Genomic DNA, 12040 nt, shown 5'->3' with positions numbered 1-12040 from the left:
TCAAAATAAGACTGCCTGAGTTGATAATAATTGATGCTACATTTTGGGTACATGGGAGTTCATTATATTATTCCAACTACTTTTTTATATGTTTACACTTTCCAGTACAGAAAGTTTTCTTTTTAATCCTCCTTTGATTTGTATTTTTCTCAGTTCCCCATCCCATTTTCTCTTGATAAAACGTATCCATTCTTCAGGTCACCACACTTTTAAAAGCAAGGAATTATTCGGTTTTCCTGTATTCTTCTAATCCAATGAGTAAATGTAAAACCATCAAAATTACCCACTGCAGTCTAAAAACTTAACCTGCAGCACAGAAAAATCTGTCCATCTCTCATGAAAATAATGTAAATAACTGGGTCTCAACAAATTTCTAAATTTTAAAAATGAATGGACAAAATTAACATTAATAACATGGATTGGGAAAGATGAAAATATAGTGTTCCTTATGCAAAACTTATCTTGCTATAGTAGATGTATGTGAAACATTCTGTTTTTTCAGTTCTCCCGATGTATTGACAAAAATTTGGATCTTACCAAAGGAAGAAAAAATTAAGAGAAGGAACTTTTGAAATACCTATGATATTGACTCTTCCTGGTGCTCGAACATAGAACTTGGGAACGGATCCAAACTTAGAATTAAACATCCCTTTTAGCTTCAGCAATCTGAAAACAAGAGTAGAATATTTCAGAATATCCAGATAATAGAAAAACCCATAAGATACACACACACACACACACACACACACACACACATTTCATATACCTACCACCATTAATTATCTTTAAAAATAATAAAAGCAAACTCTTTTACTGACATACTTCCTTGAAAATCCCAGGATGAAACAATACTGTAACCCACTAAGTGACATAAGAGTATAGCTAAGCACACAGAAGAGTAAAAAATTTAATACTGATGAACACAACAGAAAAAAAATTCTTTGCTTCATCAGAATTAACTTTCTGGATAATTTCTCAATGATATTCAGAGAAGAATCTCTTTCTACTAAAAAATAATAGCATGGAGTAATGTATCAGGTTCCTAGAGCTGCCATAATAAAGTATCACAAACTGGGTAACTTAAAACAACAGAAATTTATTGTCTCTGAGTTGTAGAGGCAAAATCAGAGTGTTGGCAGGACCATGCACCTCTGAAACCTGAAGGGGAAAATCCTTCCTTGCCTCTTTTTAGTTTCTGATGGTGACCATCAATCTTTGGCATTCCTTGGCTTGCTGCTCTATCACTCCAATCTCTGCCTATGTCATCACGTGGAATTCTCTGTGTGTCTCTATCTGTGACTCTGTTTTTCCTTCTCGTAAGGACATCAGGCTTATTGGATTAGGGCCCACCTTAATTCAGTATGACTTCATCTTAACTTGATTACATATGTAAAGATGCTAGTTCAAATAATATTACATTCTGAGGTTCCAGGTGGACATGAATTAGGAGGGATGCTATTCAATCCAGTACAGTCAAATGAAAACTAGACTGGATATCAGGAGACTACAGTTCTAATTCCAATGGGGGTTCTAATTCGATGCCAAAGTTTGGAAAATCATTTTCCCTTGGACCCTCTTCTGTAAAATTAGAGCATTTGAACAAGATATTCCTCATAGGTCCCTTCCAGGTCAAAAATGCTTATAATATATTTAATAATTTTACACTGTTAAATCATCTCAAGTCACTTCTATGAATACCCCCCACTGTTTGTAGTCCCACAATATATTGTATCTGAGTAATAACACCAAGACAGTAAATATTTATTAGACCTACTATATTCAAGACATTCATTAATTAAATGATTAATCTTAAAGATTAGTTACAAGAAACATAAAATCACACCAAAAAAATCTAAGAAAAAAGGAAATTTATTATAATGATAGAAAGATACATTCAATATTCTTGGAAGTTATTCAGGATGACCTCCTAGGACTATGACAGCCATCAGAAACTTTAATTACTGATGGGTGGGGCTGTGTTCCCGCCCTGTTTGTCATGCCTGAGGTGTCCCTGCACTGCAGTCTACAGACTTTTGGGTGGGGCTAATGGTGGCTTCCAGGAGGGCTCACGCCAGTGAGTACTCCCCAGAATTGCTGTTGCCAGTGTCCTTGTCCCCACCGTGAGCTGCAGCCACATCCCTGACTCTGCAGGAGACCCTCCAACACTAGCAGGTAGGTCTGGCCCAGTCTCTTATGCTTTGTTCCCCTGGGTCCTGGTGTGCAAGAGACCTTGTGTGTGCTCTCCAAGAGTGAAGCTTCTGTTTCCCTCAGTCCTGTGGAATTCCTGTGATCAAACCCTTCTGGCCTTCAAAGCCAGATTCTCTGGGGGCTTCTTCTCCCATTGCCGGAACCCCACACTGAGAAGCCTGATGTGGGGCTCAGAACTTTCACTCCTGTGGGAGAATTTCTGTGGTATAATTATTTCCCAGTTTGTGGGTCACCCAACCAGCAGTTATGGGATTAGATTTTATTGCAATTGTGCCCCTTCTATCATCTCGTTATGGCTTCTTTGTCTTTGGATGTAGGGTATCTTTTTTGGTAGGTTCCACTATTTTTTTGTCAATGGTTGTTCAGCAGTTAGTTGTGATTTTGGTGTTCTTGTAAGAAGGGGTGAGCTAACATCCTTCTACTCCGTTACCTTGAGCTCTCCAGGAAGCCAGAGCTGATGTTATAGTGGAATTTTCTTCATCAGCATTCTACATCCAGGCAGATGCTAACATCTTGTATTTGTCATACTAACATGAAGAGTCTTAGTTGGCAGGGTAGCTCCACTCCAGATGGTCATTCAAGGATCCAGATATCTTCCTTCCCATTGCTTCACTATTTCAGACTGTTGTCCGTTTCTGCATGCTCAAAATTGGATTGTAGGCATGTCCATGCTCTAGGTCAGATGAACCATTCTTTTTTTTTTTCCCCTCAGTGGCTGTCTCTCCCCCTCGACACACCAGTGCAGCGGTCATGCTCTGCTCCCAAAAACTCTATTTAAATTGTGTGTTTGGCTCTCTCCTTCCTGTCTCATTCTTTCATCCCTCCAAAAACACCATCACCATTTCCCTCTGCTCAATGCTCTTCACATTCCAGTTGCCTTTGTGAGCCTCTGAGTTTTAGCTCTTCTATCCCTTCAGTTTCCATGACACTGTGGCCTCAAGTCTAGAAGATTCAACAGCTTCAATGTCCTATACTTTCTGATTAAGTCTCTGTGTCCCTAATTCAAATTCTCAAACAGATAATCTGGTTGGCAGTATATAGGTCCTGTATCCATCCTGGTCCGATTACTTTTGGCCAAAAAGGAAAAGCTATTTGATATAAACAAGGTCACTTGCTTTAGTTACAGATATGATCACCTGGGTCCACTCCTTCAGCAGAAGTTGTGGATGACAACAGAAGATGTGGAGAGGGAGATAATAATGGATATCTCTAGCACATCATTCAAGATAGATTTACTGGACTCCCAAGTAGATGTGCATAATGATCGCTGCCTAAATCTGATTTTCCCCATATATCCTGCAAAACAATTTAGAACAAGAACAAACAAGTGATATTTTTATTTCTTTATTATAACTAGACAACTGTACCTTTATTATAAGTAGAAGAGAATGCATAAACTTTAAGTGAAAGAAAGAGGCAAAACACTGCGATCCACTGGAAAAAGAAACTGAGTGAAAAGAGCAAACTAAGATTAATCTAAAACCACCACTAGAAAGAAAAAGTACATCCATTTAAAAATGAGAGGTGTAAAAGAAGAAAAGATGAAAATAAACTCATTGATTGCTACATAGGCAATCAAAAACTTAAAGGATACCATTAAGCATGACAAAGCAACAATTTTTTTTAAGTTATTACACACAGGCATATGAAAAAGTATTATTAAACTCCTAGAAAAAAAGTACCCCAGGGAGACTGTGACCTGTGTAGTCAGGTAGACCTGGGCTCAAACCCCTTCTCGACCATGTGATGAAATTCCTTAACCTCATTCACCTTTATATGGGGTGGAAATATGAATTGAGTTATTTGGAAGATTAAATAAGGTATTGTAGGAACAGTGTCTAGCCTAGGGCTGGCATGAAGTACTTGTTCAGTAAATGACAGTTATTATAAGCTCCTGATTCCTTGGTTCAGTACTGTTTCTACTCTGCAGCATATGAATAAGAATCCACTAGAAGCAATGAAAGATGGTAGGTAATTAAATGTTTAGTTTACATCAGGACTGGAAGCGCTATTAGAGCACTAGGGTGATTTTTATGATGCTATTGATAAATCTTCATGCTCTCTGCCTTGTATCTTCCATTTTATTGAGAGGGTTGAAACAACTTAGGTTATTTGTCCATCAGATTCTAGACAGAATTATTTAAAAGGTTCATGTTTTTCAATGAAAAAAATAAACTGCCAAAGCAGATAGTAAAAGGTTAAGTAAGAAAAGTCCCCTGCTTTTTCAGGGCATTAAAAAGATATATAAATACAAAAGTAACCAACAGAACAAAAATATCAATCTTCCTAACTACCAAAGACATTTCAAAAACAGATAGATAAACCAGTAAATAAACACAGAAACTATACTATAACACATAATTAAAAAATAAAATGACTAAATTGAAATCAAATATATCAGTCACATCAATAAAAGAAAGTGTAAGGAAACACTCAAAAAGACAAAAGTAGAAAGTAATGATATGGGGAGTAGAAAAACAGTAGACCTGGTTAACAAATTAAACCCTGGGTTTTTAGGAGAAAAATTAACAAAATAGACAAGCCACTAGCCAATGAATTAAGAAAATGGGGGTTGATAAAGCATAAATAAACAAAATAAGAAATAACAAGGATGAGATAACATTAAACAAAAGAAATTTTAAAAGTCATAAGAGACTACTTTGTAGACCTCTATCCAAATAAATTTAAACTGTAATAAAGAAACTGACTCCATTTTTTGATGTTTACTTACAGCTTTTGAGCTTCAACTCTCCCTCTTTCCCCTTCTGCCTCATATCAAGCAAGTGGATAAAAAAGCCCAGGTGCTCTCTCTTTTGTCACCAACCAAACCATAGCACACCAGTTCCATCTCCTAACCACTACAAAAACCTCAAGCTAGTCTCCTTTCCTTGCTCTCTCAAGCCATTTTTGGCCAGCTTGGGTGGCCTGCTCTGCCCTCCTCAGAAAGCCTCATTATGTGAGTAATAAATTTTTCATACCCTCTTGTTCATGTGGTATTATCAGTCTCAACATCCAAACCAAATTTTTGGGTGGGAATCCATCCTGTTTCTGTGGTATGGCCACAACAGAAATCCTAAAGAAATGGATAATTTCCTAAGGAAATACAATTTATAAAAACAGATCCATTTCCATAGAAGAAATAAAGTCATCAAAGAACCACCTCACACATATGGATTAAGCCCAGATCTTTTACAAGCGAGTTCTACCCAAGCATGAACATCAGATAGCCCATATACTCCATGAGTTGTTCCAGAGCATTGAAAAATAAAGAAAAGTGGTCTAATTCTTGTTATGAAGCAAGTGTAACATTGATACCTAAACCAGATAAAGATAGTCCAAGAAAATACAACTACAGACTAATGTCACTCTTGAATATTAATGCAAAAGTACTTAATAAAATATTAGTAAACATAAGGCAACACCATATTAAGAAAATAATTCATATTAAGTGGCATTAACTCCAGGAATGAAAAGTTGAAAATATTAAGATAATCTGTTAAAATAATATATCATAATAAATCTAAGGAGAAAAAAATTATAGGACTACTTCCATAGGTGTTAAAAAGCTCCCAATAAAATTTATTCCCAAAGGTGTTTTTCTTAACATGATTACATATATCTCAGTCTTAAATCCAAACCTAATTAATGAGGAAATTCTAGAGACATTTCCGCTAAGATCAAAAACAAGACAAAAAGTTCTACTATCTCCACCTCTAATCCACACAATACTGGAGGTATCAGCCAATACAATTAGACAAGAGAAATCAAGAATCAAAAAAGAAGTAAAACTATCTCTACTTGGAGATAATATAGTAGGATGCCTAGAGAGACCCAGAGAATCAATTATAAAACCAACTTAGGGACTTCCCTGGTGGCACAGTGGTTAAGAATCCGCCTGGCAATGCAGGGGACATGGGTTCAATCCCTAGTCCAGGAAGATCCCACATGCCATGGAGCAACTAAGCTGGTGTGCCACAACTACTGAGCCTGCGCTCTAGAGCCTGTGAGCTACAACTACTGAGCCCGCGTGCCACAACTACTGAAGCCCGCGTGCCTAGAGCCCATGCTCTGCTACAAGAGAAGCCACCACAATGAGAAGCCCACGCACCGCAACATAGGATAGCCCCCACTCACTACAACTAGAGAAAGCCGTGCGCAGCAACAAAGACCCAATGCAGCCAAAAATAAAATAAATACATAAATAAAATTTTTTAATAAAAATAAAAGCTCATCCATGATACTGCTGGAAATTGATTTTCACGTTCTTTAAAATAAATAAATAAAACCAACTTAAATAATAAAGAATTCACAAATATAGCAGGATATAAAATGAATACTCAAACATGAATACTCTTCATGTGCAAAATCAATGACCAATTAGGGCTATAATGGTAGAGCAAACCTTGTTCATAGCAACAAGAAAAGACTAAACGTTTAGGAATAAATTTAACAAGAAATGTGCAAAATTTATTTAAGTAAAGCTTTAAACACTCTTGAAAGACATAGAATAGACTCAAAGAAATGGAAAGACATCCTTTGTTCTTGGATAAGATGACCCAACATCATAAGGATAGTTATTCTCAAGTTAATTTATAAATTAAATTAATTAAATTAAATTCCCTCCCAAAAAATACCAACAAGGTTTTCTTACAGAGGTAGACAAGTTGATACAAAAAATCATGTGGAAAACAAATATGCAGGAATAGTGGGGAAAACATTAAAAAAGAACAACTGTGAGGACGGAGTAACCCTACCAAACATTAAAACATACTATAAAGCCTCTGTAATGACAACAGTGAGGTACCAGCACATATATAGATAAGCAGACTTCAGTAGAATAAAAGGTTCAGAAATAGATACAAGTACATACAGAAACTTAGTATATGAGGAAAGTGGCATCTCAAATCACAACGCAAAGATGAACTTTTTAATAAACAGTGGTAGTAAAAGTGCTTAAACTTTTGGGAAAGATAAAATTAGGACCATCTCTTACACAAGAATAAACTCCAAATGGATCAGGCACTAGAAGAAAACAAATGAATTTCAGTATAACTCAACATAGGGGAGAGGTTTTCTAACTATGACTCAAACTTCTGAGGCAATTTTTTTAACTTGACAAATTTGACTATATAAAGATTTTTTAAAACACATGGCAGAAAATTTTATAATCAAAGTCAAAAGAAAACTAGCAAACTAAGAGAAAATATTTACATGTTACAGACATATTCTTTATAGTAAAAAAAAAACTCTGAAACTGTAACACTCCTAGAACAGAACACAGGCAGAACATTCTGACATAAATTGTAGCAATATTGTTTTGAATCTGTTTCCTAAGGCAAAAGAAATAAAAGCAAAAAAAAACCCAAACAGAACCTAATTAAACTTCAATGCTTTGGCACAGCAAAAGAAACCATCAATAAAATGAAAAGATAACCTACTTTCATAGCAGCATTATTTACAATAGCCAAGATATGGGAGCAACCTAAGGGTCCATCAACTGATGAATATGATGGATAAAGATGCTGTGATATATATATATACATACACACAAACATACATACACACACAACAGACTACTCAGCCAGAAAAAGAACGGAAATCTGCCATTTGCAACAATGTGGATAGACCTAGAGAATGTTATGCTTAGTGAAATAAGTCAGAGAAAGACAAATACTTTCACTTACATGTGGAATCTAAAAAGTAAAACAAACGAATATATATAACAAAACAGAAACAGACTCACAGATATAGAGAACAAATGACTGGTTACCAGTGGGGAAAGGGGAGGGCAAGATAGAGCTATGGGATTAAGAGATACAGACTACTAAGTATAAAATAGATAAGCAACAAGGATATATTGTACAGCACAGGGAAATATAGCCATTATTTTGTAGTAACTTTAAATGGAATATAATCTATAAAAACATTGAATCGCTATGTTGTACACCTGAAACTCATATAATATTGTAAATCAACAGTACTTCAACTTAAAAAACTCAAAAACTGAGTGAAAAATGACCAAAAACTGGATAGAAAAATGTGCAAAAGATATGAACAGAAAATCCATACTAAGAGTAGTTCATAAATGGACCTTAAACACATGAAATTAGAGAAATGCAAATTAAAACTACACCAAGATACTATAAGAATTGTGAAAATTAAAAAGTAACAACACATTCTGTTGGTGAGGTTCTGTGGAAACAGGCACTTTTCTACATTGGGTTGGGAATGCAAATTGGTACAACACATTTGGAGGGGAATTGGACAATATCTAACAAAAATACATTGGCACTGATTTTTTTTTTATAAATTTATTTTATTTATTTATTTTTGGCTGTGTTGGGTCTTCGCTGCTGTGCACGGGCTTTCTCTAGTTGTGGTGAGCGAGGGCTACTCTTCGTTGCTGTGTGTGGGCTTCTCATTGCAGTGGCTTCTCTCATTGTGGAGCATGGGCTCTAGGCTCACAGGCTTCAGTAGTCGTGGTGCATAGGCTCAGTAGTTGTGGCTCGCAGGCTCGGTAGTTGTGGTGCACGGGCTTAGTTGCTCCGCAGCATGTGGGATCTTCCCAGACCAGGGCTCGAACCCATGTCCCCTGCATTGGCAGGCGGATTCTGAACCACTGCACCACTTGGGAAGCCCCCATTGGCACTAATTTTTACCCAACAATCCTATGTCTAAGAATTTACCCTGAAGGTATTCTCCAGCAATATGAAAATACATATTCATGAGATTATTCATTGCAGAATTGTTTGCAATTGCAAAACACTAGAAACAACCTAAACACTCTTACATAGGAGAATGTTTGAATAAGGTACGGACTACTTACAAAATGAAGTAATATGAAACTATTAAAAAAGAATATAGTTTCTAGAAATTTTTCTCAAGTGATTTCCAGAAATATTTTGTCATAAGAAATATGCAGGGCTTCCCGGGTGGCGCAGCGGTTGAGAGTCCGCCTGCCGATGTAGGGGACACGGGTTTGTGCCCCGGTCCGGGAAGATCCCACATGCTGTGGAGCGGCTGGGCCCGTGAGCCATGGCTGCTGAGCCTGCGCGTCCGGAGCCTGTGCTCCACAACGGGAGAGGCCACAACAGTGAGAGGCCCGCGTACCGAAAAAAAAAAAGAAATATGCAAAGTGAAACGTTGAGATGGCCTAGAAGCATTAACATCCCAGTAGCAATGAGCATCCCTAGTGCTCAGATCTTGGTTTCAAAAAGAAATCAGAACTCTTTGCAGAAATAATGCCAGAGCTGGAGCAGAGAGGGTTTAATACAATCCTGGAATATACTGCTATGCCAGAAAGTAAAGAAGTGCTCAAACAATGACAGTAACATGTCAGAAGGACACAGGAGCCCACAAAGTAAGCTCCCACTGTCCACTGAGGGATTAAAATTCCTCCTCCCCCATCGATTTTGACAGGACAGAAAAACAGAAAAAAGAAACATAAAATATTGTTGGAAATAATCCCCTTAACAAGGCCCAGAAAATATTATGAGTTACTTCTGTAAGACCTTAAAAACAATGATTTTTTTTTTCATAAATGGTTCTAACAATAGAAGCTGTGGAAAGCCTTCCCATCTCATTTTGGGAATAGTATAAGCCAGATGCTAACACATAACAAGAATAGCTCCCAAGGGCTTCCCTGATGGCACAGTGGTTAAGAATCCATCTGCCAGTGCAGGGGACACAGGTTCGAGCCCTGATCTGGAAGATCCCACATGCTGCAGAGCAACTAAGCCCATGTGCCACAACTACTGAGCCTGTGTTCTACAGCTCATGAGCCACAACTACTGAGCCCACATGCCGCAACTACTGAAGCCCACACGCTGGAGCCCGTACTCTGCAACAAGAAGCCACCACAATAAGAAGCCCGTGCACCGCAACGAAGAGTAGCCCACATTTGCTGCAACTAGAGAAAGCCCACGTGCAGCAGTGAAGACCCAACACAGCCAAAAATAAGTAAATAAATAAAAATAAATAAATTAAAAAAAAATAGTCCCCAAAAGCAAACTATAGGCTACTCTCACTTGTGAAAATAGGTACAAAAACTCTAAATAAAATATTGGTAAATTTAATCCAACATACATTATTTTATAATATATGTGACCAGAGCTTATTCCAGGAACATAGAGTACCAGGAAATATGTTGATTAAATGCACTATTCTAACAGAATAAAAGGGAAAACTCTATAACTCCATGATCCTCTCAAAATATGCATATATATGTGTATATTAAATAGCCATTCCTGATTTTTTAATAAAATTTGAAATTTAAAAAAATCTCTTAACATGCTAGAGGAAAATGTCCTTAATTTAATAAAGGATACTTGCCAGAAATAACAAACACCATATTCGATGACAAAAATGTTAGAAGTTTTCCCATTAATATCAGAATCAAGACAAGGTTGCTATCATTCAACACTGTAACATACTACATAAAATATAAACTGTCTAGGGCCTCCCTGGTGGCACAGTGGTTGAGAGTCCACCGGCCGATGCAGGGTACACGGGTTCATGCCCCGGTCCGGGAAGATCCCACATGCCATGGAGCGGCTAGGCCCGTGAGCCATGGCCGCTGAGCCTGTGCGTCCGGAGCCTGTGCTCCGCAACGGGAGAAGCCACAACAGTGAGAGGCCGGCGTACCGCAAAAAAAAAAAAAAAAGAATATATATATATATATATATATATATATAAAAACAAACTGTCTATACAACAAAAAACATCATAAAGTCAAAAGAAAATTGCTAAACTGGGAATAATATATATAATATACATAAAACAACAAATGAGTTTATCGAAAAATATATACATTCATACAAAAAATACATACATAAAGAGTTCCTAAAAGCTAACAAGAAATAAACAATCTAATAACATCTTTTTTTTTTTCAGGGCCATTTGGCAGCAACTATTAAAATTATATTTTTATTTTTTGAAACTATCAAAAATTTTAAATGTGCATTACCTTTGATATAGATTCCATTTTCATGAACAAGCTTAAAGAAACATAAAAAATGTTCAAGGATAAATGTATAAAGATTTTTACTGCAGCATTGTTTGTGAGTAAAAAATTGGCAACTTAAATGTACACTCTAATAATTGAGTGGTTAAATAATGATATTCATACTATTAAATACTCTCAGCCCTTAAAAAGTGAAATATATCTGTATGGAGTGATATACCAGAATCCCTAAGAAATATTATTAAGTGAAAAAAAGTAAATTACAGAAAACCAAATATGATTCCACTTATATGAATATTATACAACTTTTATTAAAAAATGTTAACAATGGGACTTCCCTAGTGGTTCAGTGATTAAGACTCTGTGCTCCCAATGCAGGGGGCACAGGTTCCATCCCTGGTCGGGGAACTAAGAACCCACACACAAAAAAATGTTAACAATGGCATTATAAAGATACAATGACACCAAAAGAATACAATGATATTGGGCTTCCCTGGTGGCGCAGTGGTTGAGAGTCCGCCTGCCGATGTAGGGGACACGGGTTTGTGCCCCAGTCCAGGAAGATCCCACATGCCACGGAGCGGCTGGGCCTGTGAGCCATGGCCGCTGAGCCTGCGCGTCCGGAGCCTGTTCTCTGCAACGGGAGAGGCCGCAACAGTGAGAGGCCCGCGTACCGCAAAAGAGGAAAAAAAAAAAAAAAAAAGAATACAATGATATTACAAGGATACAAAACGAACCAAACTTCTAAGAGGGGAAGTGAGAATTGGCAGCACAGGACAAGAATCAGATTATGAGAAAAAGAACTGTGCAATTCTCAGGCTTTACTGAATACATTTTTAAATAATCCAAATCTTTCATATTAAGAATGTG

At 37.0% G+C, this 12040-nt stretch overlaps 1 protein-coding gene across 2 annotated transcripts in view; it reads right to left on the bottom strand.

Moving 5' to 3' along the window:
* GALK2 (galactokinase 2) overlaps positions 1–12040 on the bottom strand; it is a 128081-nt gene that overhangs the window by 112818 nt on the left and 3223 nt on the right. For both annotated transcript variants that reach the window (XM_082647801.1, XM_082647802.1), the window contains exon 2: positions 578–666. In XM_082647801.1, the coding sequence (XP_082503927.1) occupies positions 578–666 (89 nt within the window). The remainder of the gene's footprint in view (positions 1–577; positions 667–12040) is intronic.

The sequence above is a fragment of the Grampus griseus genome (assembly GCF_964374135.1).
Source record: "Grampus griseus genome assembly, chromosome: 2".
NCBI lineage: Eukaryota > Metazoa > Chordata > Mammalia > Artiodactyla > Delphinidae > Grampus > Grampus griseus.
The sequence above is the reverse complement of the archived record's forward strand: the minus strand, read 5'-3'. Positions and strand labels throughout refer to the sequence as shown.